This window comes from Penicillium psychrosexuale, assembly GCF_028828465.1.
Source record: "Penicillium psychrosexuale strain IBT 29551 chromosome Unknown utg000003l, whole genome shotgun sequence".
NCBI lineage: Eukaryota > Fungi > Ascomycota > Eurotiomycetes > Eurotiales > Aspergillaceae > Penicillium > Penicillium psychrosexuale.
The window spans coordinates 1,655,081-1,677,543 of record NW_026643188.1 but is presented as its reverse complement, the minus strand read 5'-3'; the positions used below and the strand labels follow the sequence as shown (position 1 = coordinate 1,677,543).

The 22,463-nt window shown below is 49.4% G+C and overlaps 9 protein-coding genes across 9 annotated transcripts; 7 read left to right on the top strand and 2 right to left on the bottom strand.

The window, feature by feature from the left end:
* Positions 1 to 151: 151 nt before the first annotated feature.
* On the top strand, positions 152 to 2,734 carry N7518_004571 (putative serine/threonine protein kinase; the record flags this gene model as incomplete). The annotated part of the gene is made up of 1 exon (XM_057185498.1): positions 152 to 2,734. The coding sequence occupies one exon, from the start codon at positions 152 to 154 to the stop codon at positions 2,732 to 2,734; it is 2,583 nt and encodes an 860-aa protein (XP_057042268.1).
* A 378-nt stretch (positions 2,735 to 3,112) lies between these two features.
* On the top strand, positions 3,113 to 4,991 carry N7518_004570 (uncharacterized protein; the record flags this gene model as incomplete). The annotated part of the gene is made up of 3 exons (XM_057185497.1): positions 3,113 to 3,292; positions 3,346 to 4,196; positions 4,217 to 4,991. The coding sequence occupies 3 exons, from the start codon at positions 3,113 to 3,115 to the stop codon at positions 4,989 to 4,991; spliced, it is 1,806 nt and encodes a 601-aa protein (XP_057042267.1).
* A 446-nt stretch (positions 4,992 to 5,437) lies between these two features.
* Positions 5,438 to 5,791, bottom strand: N7518_004569 (uncharacterized protein; the record flags this gene model as incomplete). Its single annotated transcript, XM_057185496.1, has 2 exons — positions 5,438 to 5,577; positions 5,647 to 5,791. The coding sequence occupies 2 exons, from the start codon at positions 5,789 to 5,791 to the stop codon at positions 5,438 to 5,440; spliced, it is 285 nt and encodes a 94-aa protein (XP_057042266.1).
* A 1,324-nt stretch (positions 5,792 to 7,115) lies between these two features.
* On the top strand, positions 7,116 to 8,496 carry N7518_004568 (serine/threonine-protein kinase; the record flags this gene model as incomplete). The annotated part of the gene is made up of 4 exons (XM_057185495.1): positions 7,116 to 7,159; positions 7,224 to 7,434; positions 7,489 to 7,645; positions 7,697 to 8,496. 4 exons carry the CDS (start codon positions 7,116 to 7,118, stop codon positions 8,494 to 8,496), a joined length of 1,212 nt encoding a protein of 403 aa, XP_057042265.1.
* A 555-nt stretch (positions 8,497 to 9,051) lies between these two features.
* On the top strand, positions 9,052 to 10,434 carry N7518_004567 (uncharacterized protein; the record flags this gene model as incomplete). The annotated part of the gene is made up of 1 exon (XM_057185494.1): positions 9,052 to 10,434. The coding sequence occupies one exon, from the start codon at positions 9,052 to 9,054 to the stop codon at positions 10,432 to 10,434; it is 1,383 nt and encodes a 460-aa protein (XP_057042264.1).
* A 514-nt stretch (positions 10,435 to 10,948) lies between these two features.
* On the top strand, positions 10,949 to 13,202 carry N7518_004566 (uncharacterized protein; the record flags this gene model as incomplete). The annotated part of the gene is made up of 3 exons (XM_057185493.1): positions 10,949 to 11,246; positions 11,298 to 12,603; positions 12,668 to 13,202. 3 exons carry the CDS (start codon positions 10,949 to 10,951, stop codon positions 13,200 to 13,202), a joined length of 2,139 nt encoding a protein of 712 aa, XP_057042263.1.
* Positions 13,203 to 13,841: 639 nt separating this feature from the next.
* On the top strand, positions 13,842 to 14,635 carry N7518_004565 (ubiquitin-conjugating enzyme E2; the record flags this gene model as incomplete). Its single annotated transcript, XM_057185492.1, has 4 exons — positions 13,842 to 13,868; positions 13,936 to 13,947; positions 14,076 to 14,226; positions 14,352 to 14,635. 4 exons carry the CDS (start codon positions 13,842 to 13,844, stop codon positions 14,633 to 14,635), a joined length of 474 nt encoding a protein of 157 aa, XP_057042262.1.
* A 619-nt stretch (positions 14,636 to 15,254) lies between these two features.
* N7518_004564 (DUF3455 domain-containing protein) lies at positions 15,255 to 16,055 on the bottom strand (the record flags this gene model as incomplete). The annotated part of the gene is made up of 2 exons (XM_057185491.1): positions 15,255 to 15,362; positions 15,426 to 16,055. 2 exons carry the CDS (start codon positions 16,053 to 16,055, stop codon positions 15,255 to 15,257), a joined length of 738 nt encoding a protein of 245 aa, XP_057042261.1.
* A 1,476-nt stretch (positions 16,056 to 17,531) lies between these two features.
* Positions 17,532 to 21,211, top strand: N7518_004563 (U2 snRNP complex subunit HSH155; the record flags this gene model as incomplete). Its single annotated transcript, XM_057185490.1, has 2 exons — positions 17,532 to 17,541; positions 17,592 to 21,211. 2 exons carry the CDS (start codon positions 17,532 to 17,534, stop codon positions 21,209 to 21,211), a joined length of 3,630 nt encoding a protein of 1,209 aa, XP_057042260.1.
* Positions 21,212 to 22,463: the final 1,252 nt, after the last annotated feature.

Sequence of the window (22,463 nt, the reverse complement as noted above, 5' to 3'; positions counted from 1 at the left end):
CGCACCGAGTCGCATATCTTTAAAACCCCTTTTAACTCATCTCACTCCGCCCCCATCTCTATCTTTACTGTTTACTCACTTTTATACCTATCTCATTCTTACAGTTATCTTATCTTACACCTAGTTCATTCCAAGCTTATCTTCACTCACAATGGATCGAGCTTCTCATCTCCTAGACCCATCCTCTGCAATGGCGGCCATCACCAAGCACAAGGTGGAGGCAATCAAGCTAGCTCGTGAACAAGGAGTGGCCGTCCGAGAGATGTGTCGTCGTGCGAAAACCGAGGTCCCACCATACGAGTTTGAAGAGTTGATAGGCAAAGGTGCCTATGGTCGTGTTTACAAGGGTCACCAAACATCATCAGGCCAGCTAGTTGCTATCAAAGTCCTAGATATTGACTCGCTAGACTACAAGTCACTTCGAGATTTCAGAGATGAGTCGATAAAGGATTTCATCCATGAAACAAAGGTGATGAAGCAAGTGAAGGATTCCGGTGCCAAAAACATCAACGAAATCATTGAAGCCATCTCAATTCACTCTCAGTTGTGGCTAGTCTGCGAGTACTGTCCCGGTGGCAGTGTCCGTACCCTGATGCGTGCAACAAACGACAAGCTCGATGAGAAATACATCATTCCAATCGCTCGTGAGCTAGCTGTTGGACTTCATGCCATCCACGAAGCTGGAATCATTCATCGCGATGTGAAAGCTGCAAATATCCTTATTCATGAAGAGGGTCGTCTGGAGATCTGTGACTTCGGTGTTGCTGGTGTTCTCCAATCACAGCGAGACAAACGATCCACCTGGATCGGAACACCACACTGGATGCCACCAGAGATGTTTGCAACTCGTGGAGAGGCCCATCAATACGGGCATGAGATTGATGTGTGGGCGTATGGGTGCACACTGTTCGAGTTCGCCAACGGGAATCCGCCAAATGCAGGCCTGCGGGAACGAATGCAAATCGGTCGCCAACTAAATCGCAAGACGCCCTCACTGGACAGCGATACATACAGCCAAGGCCTGAAGGACCTTATTGCCTACGCCCTTGACTCGAATCCATATACTCGTCCCACGATGGCAGACATCCTTGCCCACCCGTACATTGCCGATACGGAGGAGGCATATCCGACCGCCTCCGTGAGTGAGTTGGTGAGAAACTACTACCAATGGTCCCAGCGAGGCGGCCAGCGAATCTCTTTGTTCCACCCAGGCGGTGCTGCGGCAGCTGAACTCCCAGGCACCGAGGAGTCAGAAGATGACTGGAATTTCAGTACAACAGATGGGTTCGAGCGAAGATTCTCCGTCATTGACCTGGATGAAATTGCGGCCTCGCTGGCGGAAATGGAGCAATCCATCAGTCCTGCCGATGCTTCTCCTGAGCAGGACATGTACGAACAGTTTTCGGTGGACGATCTAAACTATGAAGACAAGGCCAATTTCGATGAACGTGTGCGCCGAGGCGCAGCGGCACTAGAATGCCTGTTTGACGAGGAGAAGCCCAGCTACAAATACGAAACAAAAAATGACTTTGTCCCCATCGAACCCGAGCCCACTTCAGATCTTCCCCTCCGTTCGGAAACAGATCGCTCTTCTGTCACATCAACTTTTCTCGATATCGACATCGGGTCATTCGAGGCCTCACACTACGCAGCAGGAGCTCCATCTGCGCAACCTTTCCAATTGGTCGATGCGAACACTATCCGCGCGACCCGTTCTAGTCTCCGATTGAACAGGAGCTCCTCTGAGAATAGCTCAAAGTCGTCTGATAGCGGCGCGGATGACGATCAAGCCTTAGAAGATACATTTGTGCCATCTGGTCCTCGACCTCCCACCATGGACTGGAAATTCCCGTCATTCGTCCAAGACGAAGAGGAAAAACCGAAAGAAGACGAAGAGGAAGTTCCTCCACATGAGCCCGCAACAGAGGAGTCTTTCCAGGCTGAAAAGCGAGCTACCATGCAGTGGACATTCCCAGTCATGGGATCTGTGCCCGAGAGCCAAAGCTACGACGACCGACGGGACACCCTCCGGGCTCCGCTGCCTGAGGTTCAGCCTCCGCCGCAGTCGCAGCCACAGTCAACAGATGAACCAGGTGAACCAGGTGACTCGCGTCCTTCGACCGCGGCATCGTATACTTCTGATTCGGATTACGATCCCTTCCGCTTCGATCGGCCCACCACCCCACAGGACGCAAACTCGCTTCGTCGCAGTCATTTCTTTGACACCGAACTCCCCGCGATGATGGATTTAGCCGGTTATGGTGAAGATGAGGCTTCCGGAATCGAAGATGGTCCCGGGCCCGACGAAGATGGCCCCGGGCCAGACGAAGAATCTCAACCTGCATGGAACATGCACTCCAGGGCTTCCTCGTACGAAATTAGTATGACAGCTTTACCCACGGCCGTTCCAATTCCCCCAACCCCCACCTCGGTGACTTCGGGCCCGGTCTCAGAACCGGGATCTCCCGTGTTCGAAACCGTACGAAATGTACGACACGAGACGCCTGAAGTCCTGATGTCACAGCCAGAAGATAAGGGACCAATCCCCTTCCCGGCTCTCAATCCCCCAAGTGCGGCGAGTCTGATGGAGGGTATGGCTGATGGTGTGGTGACGGCAGAACTTGACCGTTTGCTGGGTGATTTCCTGGAGTCGCTTTCGGCGACTGGCGAGGCATTGTCACGGGTGGAGATCAAGCATGAGACGAATGGTGTTCAGGTTGTTGAGCAGGTCTAGATGACCATATTATTACTAGTAAATATTTTTAGTCGGAAGCCATCCAGGTTATCTACAATTCCTATGTACACTGTATAGGTCTCTTAAGGATGATAATATGAACAGTATTCCTGGCTACTGGTAAATGATGTATACTTGGAGCTATGCCTAGGCTTGAGTGTCCTGGGGCTGGTCAAATCTGGTAAACATGACTGAAGGCATAGGTATCGTGGGCAAATATGAGAAATGGACTTTTCTGGGAAACTCTGGGTTGGGAGACTCCAGTCTTTGTCTCTTCTACGTTCTCACACCATCTCGCGTCCCTCTCTTCTTACTCCATCCCATCTCGTGTTTCATCTTTTCTTCATCCTTCATTCACTTGTTCCTTTTGTTTCCAAAATGGCTTCCACTCCAGAAATGCCACCGGAGACCTCGTTGCCCTTTGGTGTCTTTTCTCCTCCACGAGATGCCTACGAATGGAAGAGAGCCCTCGCCGATGTGAAATGGCTATGTCTCAACCAGCAATACAAACAATGTGCCATGCGTTGCAACCAGCTCATAGAGACTGCTTCTAGTCCAGTTTGTACTTCACTCATCCCATCTCTTCTGATAGCTAATGGGCTTGTATAAAGCTCCATCCGATCAGTGCGACCTACCTCCACTATTATGCAGCCATCTCACATGAGTTTATGGGACGAACAGCTCACATATTTTCGGCTGTCAAGATCCCGCTTCTGACTGATGCCATGGAGCGGTTTCAGACTGCCTATGAGTCTCTGCCAGCTACTATCCCAGCCCCGGTTCTGAATCCCAACCAGACCTACTCGCCAGTTACTTTTCTTCATTCGCCTACCTTGTCTGCCCGGTCTTCCTCGAGTGCTATCGAGTGGAGTCCCGCGCATTCACCGGACCATGGCGTCACTCCTGTTACTGGTCCTGGTCCAAATGCTGAAGCTCTGTCAGTTCGGAATCTGTCCGCTTTTAATGCTAGGATGGTTCAAACTCCTCCTGCGCCTGTACCTGCCCCTTCTCCCTCTCGCGCCTCAAGCTCATCTATGACCACTGACTTTTGTATCACTCCACCTCCTGCTCCTGCTCGAGAAGTCTTGCGTTTTGACCATGACGCCCCTCCCCCGGCCTTTCATATCCCTCCTCCGACCCGGCCTCCTCCTCCACCACCATGCGAGGCTCCTGCTCGCCCAGCTACGAGAGATCAATTGCTCTCTTTTAACAGTGCCAGAGATAGACTTCCCAACGGGGCATCTATCGTCCGAAACATTGCCCGGATGATTGATAACTCTATGATCGCAGCAGCCGACGACCCTTTTCTGACTCGTGCGCCGCCAAACTTTGCCGATCCAAAGCGGCCACCATTGCGTCTGTCTCCAATCAAGTTCCCAGTCGAACTTGACGATCCAGTGAAGCGTCGCGAGCTCATTCCATCCCCGCTTGCAATTCGGAAGAGCTCCGGCGAAGTGCACATGTGTAGGAACTCTGCAATAGTAATCCATGGAGGCAAAGAGCAACAAACGTCTATGAAAGAGGTGATTCGACCCGGCCGAGCTCGCCCTCCCCGGCTGCCCTGGGGATAGTCCCAGCCGGACATCTGAATGCTAACACAGAGAAGAAGAGTTATTCAATCCGAGCACCGCGGCCAAAGCGTCCGACTCCGTTCTTCCCTTCGCCCATGACCATGACTCCATCGACACCAACCCCCGTTCCGCGAAAGAAGATGCCCCCCCTCACCTCCCCATTCGTCAGCCGCCCAGCCTCGCCAGGGCAGGAGAGCGTCGGCTCGCCCTCTTTGCAGTCGAGAAAGCCCTCCCCCGCGCCTGTCAGCGCCGAACGCGCCGCCCAGATCGATAACTTCAACAACGCTGTCAAGTGGCTCCGCGAGCACATTCCCGCCGATATTACCGAGCTCCGCAAGCAGATCAAGCATGTTTCGGATATGCAGCATGCCCGTCACTCTCGCAACACGACTATGGCTCGCTCTGCCTCCTTCTGGACGTTTTCTCCCGTGAAGCCTAGCACTTCCGGCGGACCCCAGGAACCTCCTGTGATTGAGGGGCCTAGTCTCGATGAGTATGGAAACATTATTCGGGTTGAGACTAAGGCGCAGCGCATCAAGCGGCTCAGGGAGGAGGATTGGAGGATTGGTATTCAGTCGAAGCACAGTCACTGGAAGGGGACTGAGCACTACGATAACCTTTGCGAGGATGCTTTGGCGGAGCTTGGTGAGACAGGTTATGGATCCCGGGACTGGTTGCAGCGGTGAGACTTTGCTGCTTATTCTTTTGTTAGTGTTCTTTGATTGTTTGCTCTTTCTTTTTTCGGGGGTTGGGTGTCGTGCAGGTGTGGATGCAGGTTCAGTTCTTGGCCCTGGGGCTATTTGATTCAGGGTGCTCGATAGGTGTTGCGTTGTTAAATCTGTCTCGGCGGATATCAATTCGGATCATGAGTGTCATCATGGTCTATGTTTGATTATCTAGGTTGTGGTTCGGTGGGACAAGGGCAGGAATAGCAAGACAATTGATTGTTGGAACTAAAATCATGTTGAAGATTAAGAAAATTAAGTAACAAATCCATGGAACTGTTTCCAGCGACCTTTGTCCAATCTGTAACATAGAAAACACCATTCATATCGTAATCTTTTGTATCAAACCAATTGAGCGAAAGCGCAACAATTCATTTTTCCAGACTTCCTCAACTCCAATGGCCAATTCAAAGACCCTTACCCAATACAGAACCCAATCCCTCACCCAGACCTCCTTTCCCAAACATGTCACCCAGTTGATTGCCGAGTTGATCTTGAATCTTGCTTAGATTCTGGTCCTCGGTGAGTTTCTTGCCAGTGAGACTTCCTATAAGTGAACTCAGGTTAGTATGAATTCATAATTCATTTGCCTCTTTCTCTCTCTGACATGACATACTTTTCAGTCCGTAAGAGACCTTGCTCTCGCCCATATAGTCCAGCAAAAGCTCTTGAAGCTGTTTCTGGTATGGGTCTAGGTAACCAGAGACCCAAGCAGTAAGTAGAATTACATGAAAGGCGAGGAAGAAGAGGAAGGATAGCATGATTGAAAGTTTGGATATATATATTCAGGGTTTTGAGGATATTATGATGGTAAATCTCAAAAATCTCAAAAATCTCAAGTTCAGCTGAACACGCCAAAAAATATATGGTGGTTATATACCTCTGGCTAGGGTATGACGTCCGGTGACGACGCCGTGCCACACAGATACGGTGGGGTCAGGATATTTATTGCCAATCAGGGAATCATCCATGGTGTTTCAATTACAGTGACATTCTTTTCTGTCTCGAATGGTGTCTCAAATGGTGTGTCTCTAATTAGATAGCCGGGTCTTGCATTCTATTTAGGGGATTGATATGACCATGGGTTCTCGCGATAGTACGGAGTACGTAAATAGTGACATCTCCAAAGTTTGTGTAGTTTAGGCTTCAATGCTAACTCACGTTTGGAATGTACATCTTACTTTCGTTTCCATGATCATCTTGATCATCTTCAATCTTTCCCCTACTCAGTATTTCCTAATTTCCCATCATGTCGATATTAATTCGTCTCGTCAGCCCTGGAGGCAGTAACATTCCCGTTGTGGCTGTGCTGGCGCTAAACCCTACAGCCCCCAAGCCCGCAAGCCTTATCGCGTCTAGAACTTCCTGATCTTCCCCTCTCCAGCACTTTTTTTGTTTGGAATCTTTTTTTAAATTCATCTCCTTGGGCTGACTGGCAATTGAAACTGCGATCTCGGATCTTTCAGTCTGCCTAGTGTGGTATGTTCACTCTGTTCCTGTTTGGTGTTTCACGCAGCCACCCCCGCGCTCACCCCTCGAATTTGTTTCTATATTTCCTATATCACTGACCCTATTCTCTCTTAGATTGGACCATTCCTTAAAAAGCCTCAATTATTGGATCCTCAGACCTCTTCTTCGTTCCAGTCGTTGCTACCTAACGCGTTCCGTGTCCATTCGAGCCAACTGCACACCGCGTCTGCTACATTAGGCGTCTGCAGCCCTATCCCCACATCATGAGTTGTGAGTCGATATTCCCATATTCGTGGGACTTCTGTTCCCCGTTCTTGCTATGATTCGTCGTCTGGGGTTGGCCAAATATTGTCCCGCTGCAGCCTTGTCTATAATCTGACTGCACTGCGTTGGATACCATGGCGATCTACACGCTTCTTGTGAGCCCCCCGTGGAATATATGGGAACTGGAAGGACTTGGACTTCTAGCTATCATTTTGTATCAGGGTCTGCTTCGCCATGCCTAAGCCCTCCCCGCTCGGTCGGCTCCTCCAGGGGTCTTTTCTGTCATTTATTTTGTGCAATTCGTCTGAGACGCCCCACAGTTCACTGACGCTCGCTCTCCTAGTCGCAAACATGCTCAACAAGCTGTCCGGGCAGCCGGAGAGCTACGAAAAGAAGTACAGGCTCCTTATCATACCCCCATTACCCCAAATTCGCTGACCTGTTTTCCGCTGGCTATAGGGCTCTCTATAAATTCGGACGGACAATGGGCGCAGGTACATACGGAATTGTTCGCGAGGCAGATGGCCCCGACGGACAGAAGGTTGCGGTCAAGATCATTCTGAAGAAAAATGTCCGTGGCAACGAGGGCATGGTCCACGATGAGCTCGAGATGCTGCAATCACTCAAACATCCCCACATTGTCTCTTTCGTCGACTGGTTCGAATCTAAGGTGAGCACATCTCTGTTTAATCCGATCGTTGAGGAGCTCTAATAGTGGGCCTAGGACAAATTCTATATCGTTACACAGCTAGCCACTGGTGGCGAGCTGTTCGACCGAATCTGCGAGTATGGCAAGTTCACTGAGAAGGATGCGTCGCAGACCATCCGCCAGGTGCTTGATGCCGTGGACTATCTACACAAGCGCAACATTGTTCACCGAGGTCAGTCCCATGAGCCACATTAGCACTTTGTATATACTAACCCTTGCGAAGACTTGAAACCCGAGAACCTCCTCTACCTCACCCGTGCCCCCGACTCTCAATTGGTCTTGGCAGATTTCGGTATCGCGAAGATGCTGCACAGCCCCTCTGAGGTATTGACCAGCATGGCCGGCTCCTTCGGCTATGCTGCTCCCGAAGTCATGCTCAAGCAGGGCCACGGCAAGGCTGTCGATATGTGGTCGCTCGGCGTCATCACCTATACCCTCCTGTGTGGCTACTCCCCCTTCCGATCCGAGACCTTGACCGACCTCATCGAAGAATGCCGGACCGGCCGCATCATCTTCCACGAGCGGTACTGGCGCGATGTGTCCCAGGACGCCAAAGATTTCATTCTCTCTCTCCTGAATGTGGACCCCAGCAAGCGGGTCACCTCCGAGGAAGCCCTCAAGCACGTATGGCTGACCGGAGAGACTGCGAGCGACCGCGACTTGCTGCCAGAAATCCGCACCTACATTGCGCGCGCCCGTCTCCGCCGCGGAATCGAGATCGTCAAGCTCGCCAACCGTATCGAGTCGCTCAAAATGCACGAGGACGAAGATGGGGATGGGGAGGACATCCCCAGCCCCATGGACATGGGCAACTCAGTCGAAGAGTCAAGTGTGGTGGAACCATCAGTGCCAAGCGGCGATGCCGCTGCTACCCCTGGCCACGCCAAGAAGAAGAGTCTGGGCAGTGCTGCTCGTGGTGCCATTTTCCGTGAAGTTGTTCTGGCCAAGGTCCGTGAGCAGAAGGAGGCCGAGGAGCGGGAGAAGATCGAACGCGAAGCTCGCGAGAAGGCTGCTGCTGCGTAAATTGTTTATTATCTTTCTTTGTGTCTCTTTCACATCTTACGTCTTGTCCATACGCTGTTTCTATGCCTATCCTGCCCTGTACCTATCTTTTATCTGCCAGGCGGTTTCTTGGATATAATTCTGTGATTCCCAACCAATCATCGCGCTTGCTTTTCTTGTTTTGGTAGAAAACTATACAACCACGAAGAGTAGCAAGCACTTCTTGGATTTTTTTTCCGACTCAACGTCCAAGACTTGTACTGAACCTCCAAATTGGGGTATCGACGAAAGAGGTGACCTTTCCACTTGCTACCATGTTCAATTGCTCTAGGATTAGGAAAAACAACTGGCATTATGCCAACCAGAAGCACCATGTTATGTGTCAGAAACCAAGATTGTTAGTTACCATTTGTTTACATGTCTTTTTACAGACCGCTCATGTGACCGTTTCCTATGCATTTGCTTATTAATTGTGTCCCATCAAATTGTCATTTTCGGATATTTTATTTTTTACTGCCATACAATTTGACCATACACTCGCATTCACGATTTTCCGTTACTATGCTTTAAAGAAACATGCTCTCTACGTTACCAGCAGAGCTGCTGTTCTTAATAACAAGCTATCTTGATAGCCACATTGATACTCTGCGGCTCGCCTCCTGTTGCCGTGCCTTCTATCCACTCTTGTTACCCAAAGTCTTTACATCGCTCGACCTGATAGAGCACCACTATGGCCGCTTGAGTCATCTGGTGCACACACTCGCATTCAACCCGGCATTAGCGCAAGAAGTGCGCACTCTCCGTGTCTCCCATGAGTGGCTGCGGCCTTCCGTCATGCGATATGAACAGGAGGTTATCCTACCAGTTCTGAAATCAACCTTGGGGCCCGACGATAGCCTATCCACATGGGACCAGGAACTACAGACTCAAGGGAGTCATGACGCATGGACTGTCCTGCTTCTGGCCCTCTTGCCTAATCTGGAGGATCTGGTTGTACAGGTTCATGAATATTCAAACTACACTCTCGAGTGGATGGCTAGGATCGCCAAAAAAGAAGGCTCTGGTTTATCTAAAATAAGACACCTCACTGTCGTATGTTCTGATATAGATGGTGGCCTCAGCTCATCGCACTTTCTCCCAATACTTCGACTTCCCTCGTTACGAAGCTTTTGTGGCGATATGATATATGATGGTGAGAAAGACGTTGAAGATCAAGCGGTCAATACGGCTAGCTACGGGTCTGATAACGCTCGGTACTCCAATGTCACTCATATCCACCTCAAGTCCAGTTGTTCTCGAAGAGGCTTTGCGAGTTTCATCGGCGCAGCCAAGAGCCTCGAATCTTTTATCTTTGAGCATGCCGATATCCCGCATTTCCTAGAAGATGAGGGGATGTACGCGGCGAATTACTACCCACCATTGCAAAGACATCGGGAGACCTTGCAAACGTTAACATTGACCGACGCGTACACCAACAATTATTCCAATTACGGGGCTTACGGCTATGAATACATCGGATCATTCGCGGGATTCAGCGCGCTGAAGGAACTTCGGCTACAGATATGTCATATAGTAGATTGGGACCGAGGCTGGAGTGGCCGGAACGAGACAGTAAGGAATAGATTCAGTGATCTTTTGCCTTTATCACTGGAAAGCGTTATCCTTGATGCTCTAGAGGCACAGCATATACCTGAACTAGTTGAGGCGGTTAAAGACCTTCTCTCAGGAGGCCGCTGCCCAAACCTGACTTATTTAGAGGTCAAGGGAGACTGGATGCATGTCATGCAGTCAACTGAGGAGTCTAACACCAAACCTCGTCCTATACCTGCCTTGTTAGACCACTTTGCGAACTTCAATGTGGAACTTGGGTTGTTATGTTCGGCTGCAGGAGTTGAGTTTCGTCTACGTGATTTGCATATTGAGGATATCATCAAGCAGAATCGTTTGGAAGGCTTTTAAGATGATGTCCCGTGTTACGATCTGAGTGGTCGTTGGGTCCTTCCTTGCGAGATTGCTCCTTCCCAAATGCGCAAGCGAGCGCATTGCAAAATCCACGATCTTGATCCTCGATTTTCCCTTATTTTCCTTTTCCCTCTCTGTACTTAGTAATCTAGTTCGAATGCACTCTTTCAGTGCGAAGACCTGGCAAGTAACACCCTGTGACTGGGTAATTGGGATACAGATGCTCTTTCAAACCCTAATCACATGATCCTCAATACTATGCAGGTATCCTGATTCAATATAACCGCTGGATGGAATATAACCGCTGGATGGTGGTATTTACTTTCTAGATAAAATCATTTTCAGGTCGATAATATACTAGACATAAGCATTTAGCACCAAATTCAGTCTTCTATACCTAGTATGTATTTCCGTTGCGGCTGGGAAAGGGGCTCCAGGGGTTAAATTCCCAAGCTTATCGCTCAGATCGCCATCCACCTGCACCCTGCAGATCACATCCATCCAACGCACCATGGCGACCAGGCTTTCCCGAAGCCTGCCACAGGTCAATCGCCGTGTTTTCGCTAGGTTATCTTCCCTCACGACACCTCGCGTTGCGAACGTCAGTGCCCATGCTGGCTTGGTGACACGTCGCAATGCTCGGAACCTCGCGCCTTGGGCCTGCCGCGTGACACAGGCCAATATCGCGCGATATTCCCATACAGATTCTGGCGAATCGGCCAGCCCAAACGCTTCCATTTCCAATGCTGCCGATTACAGAGGATCGGCCATCACGGAGAAACATTGGATGAGCCAGGACATAGTAGTTGGTACGGTCCTACTTGTCACTGCGTCACTGTCACTTCGCTAACTAAAATCAGTGGACACCTTGATTGAACCGCAAGCCGTCTTGAATTTTATGGAATTCATAACGTATGGTATTCTACCGAACGGGAAGAAGACCAATTTAGCTTTAATCGATTCAGATGAATTCCCACTGTTCATGACCCCGAGTTCAGAGTGGGCGTCTGCGCCGTTCAACAAGGCCGCTCTCCCAACTGTGCAGAAGGCGATGATGCGGATCACGGGCCCGGAGGACTTGAGCGGACTGTGCTATATTGGACAGAATATTCACTTTGTCAAGACTCGCCTCTGGGGAGGCCTTGCGCCCGTGTCCGCATCGCGCTGGCGCGAAAAAGATCTCAACAACCCGGACCATTTCACGATCGCCCATGAATACCTGACCTCCGTCATTGCCGTCTTCGAGTACCTCAATAATCCTCAGATCCGGACTAATATGCGCGATACCTTCAACAAAATATCTGGTGACTTCGGAGAAATTCAAGACGCCTTGAATGCACGGCGCAAGGCCCAAGGCGGCCTTTCTCCCGAGCTCAACCTTACTGCGCTCTGGGAAGAATATATTCGTGCACAGTACGAAGTCATGACCAGCACCGCCCATTCCTGGGTCCTAGCCCGCGTTGCCGAATTACGTGAACGGACATTGGACAGCTTGATTGCGATCCCAGCTGAAAATACAGAATCCCCGGAAATGAAAATTCTCGCGCAGCGGTGGACCGACCTCATTGCCGTTACCTCAATGGCAGATTTCAATATTTGGATGTCTATGGATGGGTACAACGGTTACACTGCGCCCTCCGAGATCATCGCTGGGCTGCACAATCCTGACCTAGAGCACCAAGACAAGAACTACGGGTTTTCCAAGCTCCTGGTAGACCGAGTCACCAAATGTATCGAGGCTCAGAACGAGGCTGCGATTGTTCAAGGTCCAAGTGCGACGCAGAGTGACGCGGCCCGCCGCGAGCGCCTTTCTATTAGTACAGTATTACAGGATGAGCTGCGTGAGAAGATACGCGGACTGGCGCCTTCGCCGCAGCCACCTGTACAGCCCTGGATTCAGCAACTCCTTCGGGCGCAGAAAGCGAGCTTGAGCTTACAACCATGGGAAAGAGACAACTATGGGTTCGGATTAGCAATCTATCGCACAGCGGACAAGTTCACCGATGAGCAGTGGGCAACCCTACAGCGAGACTTGGAAGCACACTTGTCGGCATGGGGTGATGACGTCCAGGGCGCTGACGAGATCAAACCACACCTCAAACTGCATTGGTTTGACTGCAAGGAACTAGGCTTCGACACAGCAAATCCAGTAACAGCAGCAAGGAGGTCAGATGGCCCTATTTTTTCCATCCCAAGATTCAGATGAACAAGAGACTAATGCTGCTTACAGACACTACCAACAAATCCGGTCCTCGGAAGAGTGGAACAATAAAATAGCACCATCTGTTTTCCTTCTCATCGATTTCATGGGCGTAAACTCATATATCAACGACGATTTCTACGCTTCCATCACAAAGGACAAAGCCCTTCTCAAAGGGGACTTCCAAGGCTTTGTCCTGGCTGTCGATCCAGACTTCGATAAGACTGTCACAAATGAAAGTGCAGACGGCACTGCCACTGAAGACCCCCAGGATGAAGGTCTGGAATACCCGGGCCAGGTGCGCATCATGGGTAATCTAGTCTGGAGCGAGCTCTATCCTATGCTAAATCGGCAGTCTGTGGGACTTACGAATCTCTGGCTGCAGGCGCGAGAACATCCGATGAAGGTATATACGGGGCTGACAGTACCGAGTCAAATTCAGCCATGGAAGGAGCTAAATTCTATGAAGACTCATATGATGGATAGCTTTGTGGAGTTTTTAAAGAAGAAGGATCCCACCATGGCAGGAAAAGTGAAGGAATTAAGGAAGGAAGGCCGTCTTTGATTTATGGAAGCTATCGACCCCCTCGGCTCCCCCCGGCTCTGAGGTGGCGTGGAACAGCTGCGATGATGAGAAGCAACCCCGAGATGCAAAACGGAGACGTTGACCCCCTGCCAGTTTGTACTATTTACCTTCCGACATGGAAGTCGATGTCGGGCGCCACTGTATTCTGATATATGTAATTGCGTTGCTGCCCGACTATGTAATAACTATGTGTGATTGAACTGTTAAGATATTTTAGACTAGTCACTCTTCCGATGTTTCAAACCGGCCTGAAGTCAAACTCAATGCTTATGTTGTATAACTATACAAATTGAAATGTCTATGACAAAATGAGAGCTACCAAGTATGAAAGACATCTATGAACCCAATATAGTCAGGTGTCAATATCACGTGGATTAATAGATGATCTCCCCACCTGCCTTTAGACCGTCCCTTTTGATCCTTTATCAGTATCTCTTCTTTTTAGCTCTATCATATCCTTTGCTTCTTCAGTTCATTCTCGTCTCACTTGAGAAGTTCTTCATTTTTCTGTCCTCGACGTCATACATCCGCTCTACTCCACCAAATCGAGACACCGCCCCTCCTTCTCCACTGGAGCTCAAACATCTAAATCTTTTCTTTCAGCACCATATCGCAACAATGTTCGCGACAAAGCGTCTGAGCAAGGTGATTATACCCTGAATCTGAATTGTGCTGGAATGCACATCTTGCTGACTCTGTTCATGAACTATAGGAGCTCATTAAGGTACCGTTTCCTCCGTTTTCCTCTTGGTCTTATCGCCTTTGTCTCCCCGCATACTTTGGGAGCATACCATAGCGCCCATGCATATGGACTATTCTCTGAATATGTTCCTCTGACCTCTGACCTTATAGATGCAAGAGCATGTCCCACCGGGAATTACAATCGTCAAGTGCGACAATCTGGAGGAATGGCAGATGGACATCAAGATCCTTGACCAGAACCCACTATACCTGGATCAGACTTATCGGTTGAAGTTTGTCTTCAGTAACAAGTACCCTATTGGTAAGCCCTATATTCTCAGCAGCCTCTGACTGTACCTTCCTCCTGAGGTCTATTCCATTCCTCTTGTCTTTATCTCGTCTTTCAATTATCAGACCATTCCGGGTTTTGACACATTATCATTTTAGAACCCCCGGAGGTCCAATTCATCCAATGTGCTGCCTCCACTGGCACACCCCGCTCAATCCCAATGCATCCCCATATCTACAGCAATGGCATTATCTGCCTTGACCTCCTGGGCTCCGCCGGTTGGTCCCCAGTACAGACCGTTGAGAGCGTTTGCATGAGCCTTCAGAGCATGCTTACCGCTAACACTCGCAACGAGCGACCCGCTGGTGACCAAGAGTTCATTGCCACTAACCGTCGTCGCATCCGTGATATCAACTTTGTCTATGAAGATGACAATGTATAAATTCCCAGCTTCTGCCAAGTTGGAGCTGGTCGGTGTGTTTGAAATAGGAATGGTTTTGCGTTGCTGGGGGAGACGTTTACATCGGCATTTTCTGCATGGATGCAATTCCGCCCTTGAGATTTGAGCGGCGGGCTTTACATGGTGCCTAGTGACATTGTACTTCTTGATTCTTCGCGTCTGCATTCATCCTGGCGCTGGCCCGTTGTGGTCTCAATCGTGGAATGGTGGTTTTCTTGCGGGCGTTCAGGGCTTTTTTATTCTCTAGCAATACGATCATTAAGACATTAAGAGGACCATTTCTCTTTGAACAACATTTGATGAGTACACGTGATAGTAGAAATCAAGCAATAGAGTCCACAGTATGAGATGTCTATTTTGCCTAGGGAAAACGATAGTAGATGATCAATGTGATTGGCCAAATCGGTTATTCCCAAGGCAAGCTTATTGGCACAGGCTGGGACCTTGAAATTGTCTCTTTCGGTAAATCTCAACAAATGAACTGTATTTTCACACAGTTCTAGATACATATATTAGAAGAGGCTCTCGCAGTCGTATATATCGTCATAAAAAACCCAAAGGTCCACCGTATAGCTTCAAACAGGAACTCAAGTAGCACGCTTCACCCGTAAAACCAATATTCTGCGGCATAAGCAACTTGAATCGTTCTATTTTGACCAGCACACGTAGATGGCGGGTCACCCTGAGATGTCACAACTCGGTAAACTTCCTATAGAAACAATTCGGTCAGATATGTATACTTCAAATCCGGTTATGGACAACCCGAGCTTACCTGAATGCCTTTCCCCTTCTTGTATCCTAGCTTTAGCCACGGAACATCGCCAGAGGATCCTGACGTTGAGTTCGGCGCTGGAGTAGCTGCTAATTTACTACCAGCAATCCAGGAATTGGAGCCACTCAGTCCCATGTCAAAGACGGGTTCTCCATCAGCGTTGAAGTAATGTTGGCCAATAATGAGGTTGTTACTTCTCGTGCCCTGGGCCACAAGGGCTGCCATGAATGCGACAGATTCAAGAGGAGTGGCGCTGATGATTGCGGGGACTTCGTGGAGGAGAGCTAAGGACGACGATGCAATGCAAGAGGCATCAAAGAGTGTAGCGGCAGCCCCTGTGGCTTTGGGATTGGTAGTGGAAGCATTCGATGGGCAGGTATAGTTCTGTGTGCCTCTGCCCAATGCAATGTATTTGAGAGTCAAGTTCGTGGATGGTGCTGGGAGCGGTGACTTTGTCGCGTTCAATGAGAGTGATACGTTTGTGAGAGAGCAATTCCCGAGATTGATCTTGTCAAGTTGGTGGTAGATTTGGGAGAATGAGGAAGCAAGAGCTAGCGGATGAGGAAGACCCGAATGTCCTTCCACATTTGCCGCTACAAGGAGCAATGACAGCGCTAAGAAGAGTTTCATGGTGGACGGGTAGTTTGGATCTATACGATGTAGAAAGATTCTAGAACTTGCTCGAGCAAATCTAGTTCTGGGGCTGTGAATAGGAACCAGGGTATAAGGGCAAGGATAAACCAACGCAAGGAGAGATATCCCATTTAATAGAAATTGGCAGGGCTACTCTGATATGTAACAAAGGACATGCTCGGAGTTTAAGATTTGCCGCACAGGTAGCAAGGCAAACCGCATTCAAGGCGTAGTGGATTATGGTTCAATAGACCTTCGAGGGAACCAATGACAGATTCTATATAAATGGATACCGCCATTCACATATGAGTTGTCTACATAGTGCATACAGCTAATAAAGTATCCGAGTCTGTTGACTGAGGACACCATCTGGATTCCGGGCTAACGGTGTGCTGTGCTAACATTGGCTTCTTTGTTGTCAACGCCACTTCTCTTGAAAGGTTGCTGGAGAGATGAGAAATAGGAGTTTAATTCATATGTTGGTTAGAATGAAAAGGTTATAACCACAGCGCTCTATAGAGTTACACTAGCACCGTTGTTGTTTACCGGCCGGCAGCAAACAGTCACTTTGATGTTGGACAACCTTAGAATAGATTAAGTATGAGTAGACTTTTCCGATCTACTATATAAGTATGTCAGCCTTGGAAGGCTAATCAAGTGATATTACGGAAGCTTGGAGTGTTGCAGGCGCTTATTTGAAGCAGCTACTATAGCATAGATCTGTCATTGGCTATCGGGTAGCCTCTTGTTCTTATTCCCGATCATATGAAGCTTTTTCCTAAAATACACAATTAGTTTCAGGTACAAACGAACACTAAAGTCCATACAGACTTTCAATGTCCCTGATACACTGGTTGTAGGACATAAATGAATTGTAAGCGCCCTCGCAGCGCCACAACTTTGAGTGTCAATCGGGCAGCAACACATTTATAGCTCATAAAACACTGTCAGAATTGATCAAACACGAGGCATTATAGAGTGAACAGCCCAGAATGGCACTGCTAGGTAGAATATCAACGACTTCTAATCAACTATTAGTAGTGGTAGCTCAAAGGGAGTTAGTGCTATGTCAATGTGAAATGCTTTAGGGGCTTAAATTTCCCCTAAGCAATATCCCCCCTCTCATTTTGGCCTCTTTGGGCTGCTGCTATCCCCTCCTGTTAGGATGTTCGCCATATTCCTTCATATTCCTTTCACATCGATGTCCAACGTCATTGACCGCCTTCAAGGGCATGCTTACGTCATAATGCACGTGATTCCAATAGACCACCTTAGAATCCAAGAAGCAAAGGTGTCTAATCACGTGCAACCCAATCACGACCTTTTTCATCACGAGGCGGCTAGCAACACAGCATCCTCAATCACCATTATTGTGACCGTTACAGCGGTTTTCAATCCGGATGTAGCTGCGGTGTTCCCTTCTGCGGTAAAACAGGCTCACTCATATCCTCGCGACTTTTACATCTTATCACCATGTCTGACGGTAAGTTTTCGCAAGCTCCCCAGCCTGGCCCCATACTGATCCCACTGTAGCCGATATCGAGGCCGTTCGACGGCTTCAAGCTGAGCGCAATGCTGCTGCTGCTAGTAAAAAGGGCTCTAAGACCTTTGACCAGTCTGCTCAGCGCACCGATAACTCAACCAAAGCCTCCCTGACGGAATCGTTCGACACCTTTTTGTACGAACGGGATGGAGCGGAGAAGTTTTCGGGCTACGATACCTCGATCGCTGTCGATGTCGATGAAGAAATGGAAGATGCGGATGGAGGACACAGACTGGTTGGCCAATACACTGCTACCAGAAACCAGATTGATGAGATGGCGCAAGGAACCGGCGTTGAGGAGGAGGACATTCTGCTAGGCCGCGAAAAGGCGGCGCGGATCGCAGACCGCGAGACAGACTACCAAAAGCGCCGATTCAACCGTGGCGCCCTGACCCCGACGCGCGCCGATCCCTTCGCTGCCAATGCCCATGCGAATGTTGAAGGAGAAAGTCAAACATACCGGGAGGTCATGGCCATCCGTGAGGTAGAGAGGGAAGAGGAGCGCGTGAAACAGCTGATCGCAGAGAAGCTCGAGAAGGGTGAAGACGTCACAGAACACCAGGCTACCTTGAAACTTGTGGAACAGGACAAAGAAAACGCTGAGGCGGGTTCGACCGTTGCGGTGGCTACCGAAAAAAAGCGAAAGAACCGATGGGGCGATTCTTCTGCCGAACCAGAGAAAAGATCGCGTTTCGATGCTCCCAAAGAAGAACCCGAATCCATGCCATCGAGATGGGATCTAGCGCCATCTCTCACAGCTGCTACCCCCGTTGGCAACCAAGGGCTCGCTACTCCCATGCATCCATCTCAAGCAGGCGCCGCTACACCTGCAGTCGGCTTTGGGGTTGGTATGCCCGGTCAAGTTGTTGGCTGGTCTGACGAAGAGCTCGATATCATGCTTCCCGGTGAGGCCCAAGGTTACAAGGTCCTTGACCCTCCTCCCGGATATGAACCCATTCGAACCCAGTCTCGCAGGCTCTTAGCCACGCCAGCACCAATTTCTAACGCTGGTGTCGGAGGGTTCATGATGCAAGAGCCAGAAACTGTCCAGTCTGTAGGAAAGGATCTTCCAACTGATATCCCCGGTGTGGGTGAACTTCAATTCTTCAAGGCGGAGGACATGGCCTACTTCGGTAAGCTGATGGAGGGTGGGGATGAGACCAGCATGACTGTCGAAGAAATGAAGGAGCGGAAGATCATGAGATTGCTGCTCAAGATCAAGAACGGTACCCCACCCATGCGAAAGACCGCTCTGCGTCAGATCACAGACAATGCACGCGACTTTGGTCCCGGTGCTCTTTTTAATCAGATTCTCCCCTTGCTCATGGAAAGGACTCTGGAAGACCAGGAGCGTCATTTGCTGGTGAAGGTCATTGACCGAATCCTCTACAAGCTTGATGATCTGGTTCGTCCCTATGTTCATAAGATCTTGGTCGTCATCGAACCATTGCTCATTGATCAAGACTACTATGCCCGTGTTGAAGGCCGAGAGATTATCTCAAACCTTGCCAAGGCCGCCGGTCTCGCTACAATGATCAGTACTATGCGTCCTGATATTGACCACGCCGATGAATATGTGCGAAACACGACAGCACGCGCTTTTGCCGTTGTGGCCTCTGCCCTCGGTATTCCCGCCCTCCTTCCTTTCCTCCGCGCTGTCTGTCGCAGTAAGAAGTCCTGGCAGGCTCGACACACCGGTGTCAAGATTGTCCAGCACATCCCGATTCTCATGGGTTGCGCCATTCTCCCTCATCTCAAGGAGCTGGTTGGATGTGTCTCAGGTAACCTCAGTGATGAACAAGCTAAGGTTCGGACCGTCACCGCTCTATCGCTGGCCTCTTTGGCTGAGGCTGCGAACCCATATGGTATTGAAAGTTTCGATGACATCTTAAGCCCTCTTTGGACCGGTGCCCGCAAGCAGCGTGGCAAGGGTTTGTCTGCCTTCCTCAAGGCTGTCGGCTACATCATTCCTCTTATGGACGAAGAGTATGCCAACTACTACACCACCCAAATCATGGAGATCCTTATTCGAGAATTCGCCTCGCCAGATGAGGAAATGAAGAAGGTCGTATTGAAGGTGGTTTCTCAATGTGCAAACACTCCAGGTGTGACTGCCGGCTACTTGAAGGAGCACGTCTTGACAGAGTTCTTCAAGGGCTTCTGGATGCGACGTATGGCGCTCGATCGACGAAACTACCGCCAGGTAGTCGATACCACAGTGGATCTGGGCCAGAAAGTGGGTGTTGGCGAGATTCTCGAGCGCGTCGTCAACAACCTGAAGGATGAAAGCGAGCCATATCGCAAGATGACTGTGGAAACGGTCGAAAAATTGATTGCATCGCTTGGAGCCGCTGACATCTCTGAGAGGCTGGAAGAACGCCTCATTGATGGTGTCCTCTTCGCCTTCCAGGAACAAAGCATCGAAGACCTTGTCATTCTCAATGGATTCGGCACGGTGGTAAATGCACTTGGCACACGATGCAAGGCATATATCCCTCAGATTGTCAGTACTATTCTCTGGCGCCTGAACAACAAGTCTCCCACTGTTCGACAACAGGCAGCCGATCTGATCTCGCGCGTTGCGCTGGTGATGAAGCAGTGTGACGAGGAGGCGCTCATGGGCAAGCTTGGTATCGTGCTCTACGAATACCTGGGTGAAGAATACCCCGAAGTTCTGGGCTCCATCTTGGGTGCTTTGCGTGCCATTGTCACCGTGGTCGGTATCACCCAGATGCAGCCACCCATTCGCGACCTCCTTCCCCGACTTACCCCCATTCTGCGCAACCGTCACGAAAAGGTGCAGGAAAATACAATTGATCTCGTTGGTCGTATTGCCGACCGTGGTCCCGAGTCCGTGAACGCGCGTGAGTGGATGCGTATCTGCTTTGAGCTGATGGATATGCTCAAGGCTCATAAGAAGGGAATTCGCCGGGCGGCCAACAACACATTCGGTTTCATTGCCAAGGCCATTGGTCCTCAGGATGTCCTAGCCGCTCTTCTCGGCAACTTGCGAGTGCAAGAGCGTCAGTCGCGTGTTTGCACAGCTGTCGCCATCGGTATCGTGGCCGAAACTTGTGCCCCGTTCACTGTCCTCCCGGCGCTGATGAACGAGTACCGGGTGCCGGATCTCAACGTGCAAAACGGTGTGCTCAAGTCCTTGTCCTTCTTGTTCGAATACATCGGCGAGATGGGCAAGGATTATGTCTACGCTGTCACGCCGCTGCTAGAAGATGCCCTTGTCGATCGTGATCAAGTCCACCGACAGACCGCTGCCAGCGCGGTCAAGCACGTCGCACTCGGCGTTATCGGACTTGGTTGCGAGGACGCTATGGTCCATCTACTGAACCTGCTTTTCCCCAACATCTTCGAGACCAGTCCCCACGTCATCGATCGGGTCATCGAAGCCATCGAAGCCGTGCGGATGGCGGTCGGCACTGGTATCGTTATGAACTACGTTTGGGCTGGCTTGTTCCACCCTGCTCGAAAGGTCCGCATGCCTTACTGGAGACTCTACAACGATGCATACGTCCAGGCAGCCGATGCGATGGTTCCTTACTACCCGGACATGGAGGGCGACGTGGAGCGACCGGAACTGTCCATCATTGTCTAAGGATGGTGTTGTAAATGGATGGTCTGCTTTCTCCTCATGTATTATTCATACGGATTTTTATGGGTGCGTTTTTGCTAGCCGGTGTTTTTCTTTCGTTCTGATGGATATCAGATCTCATGTACTGCAATGGAATATTAAGTCTTCGCAATATTAATGGGAACCTCTTTTACCTTATCTACTAGGCTAGATCTGCCCTAGTGCAAACATGCTATTAAAGTGAATCTACGTACCTATTTCTTCATGCTGAGGGAATGCCTAAGTGATATCGTTAAGAGACATTTCAATATCAATTCGGAACTGACTACTGCATAGTATTCCAAGCGTTTTGTGATAGATATCTAAAATATACTTTGTGGCTGCTTACTCTCGTGTGATTCCGGTAGGGTGATATATATCTCTATCTAGGTACGATCATTCCAAGGTTCAACCGCCTTCTCCTTCATAGTCCAATGTAAGAACTACAATTTCAATTGACTTTAATCTCTAAATTCGGAAACAACCGTTCTGTAGAGTCGATCGTTTCTATAGACCGTACAACATACGTAGAATAATCGAAGCCAAGCATAGTGACAAGGGCCAATCAGGCAGGGATCGCTCCGAGGCCGACAATGATGTCAACAAGATCTCTAATCTCTAAACAACAGGGTCTGAGTCTGGGGTACGGAGTATAAGGACGTCATTTATCCGACACAAGTACTACAACGAGTAACTAACTAACTAACTACAGTAAGTACAAACCTATATTTCTTAGTACTTACGCAAAACATCCAACAAGCCATTCAGCTAAGAGAATAATATGGGGGCAATGCAATCCAACCCCCCTTCCCCTTTCCCTCTCCCCATTTTGCCACACAAAAAATAGAAACCAGAACCAGAAAAGTCGTCATCGCAGGGTCCGGAGGAGTTACAAAGTAATCAAAAAGGAGGGGCAGACGATGTAATTGCCAAATGGCTCTAAGCTTGCCGTGGAAGGGACTTGGCGCAGGAAGTGGCCGCGTAAGCTCTTGGCTCGTGTGGGGAATCTCCATTTTAGAATTACGTTTGTACATGCTTAGTTCTTTTTATATCGAGGTTACATACAGAGTACAGATGTAGGCATGTGGTATTCTAATATGGATATGGATATGGATGGATATGGAGTATAGACTGGAATAATCTATGGAAGTAAGTGGATATGTATGTTGTATACTCTGTATACCTTCAATATAAATCGAGTACGTACTCATTCTCTACCGCGAATGTGAATGTATAG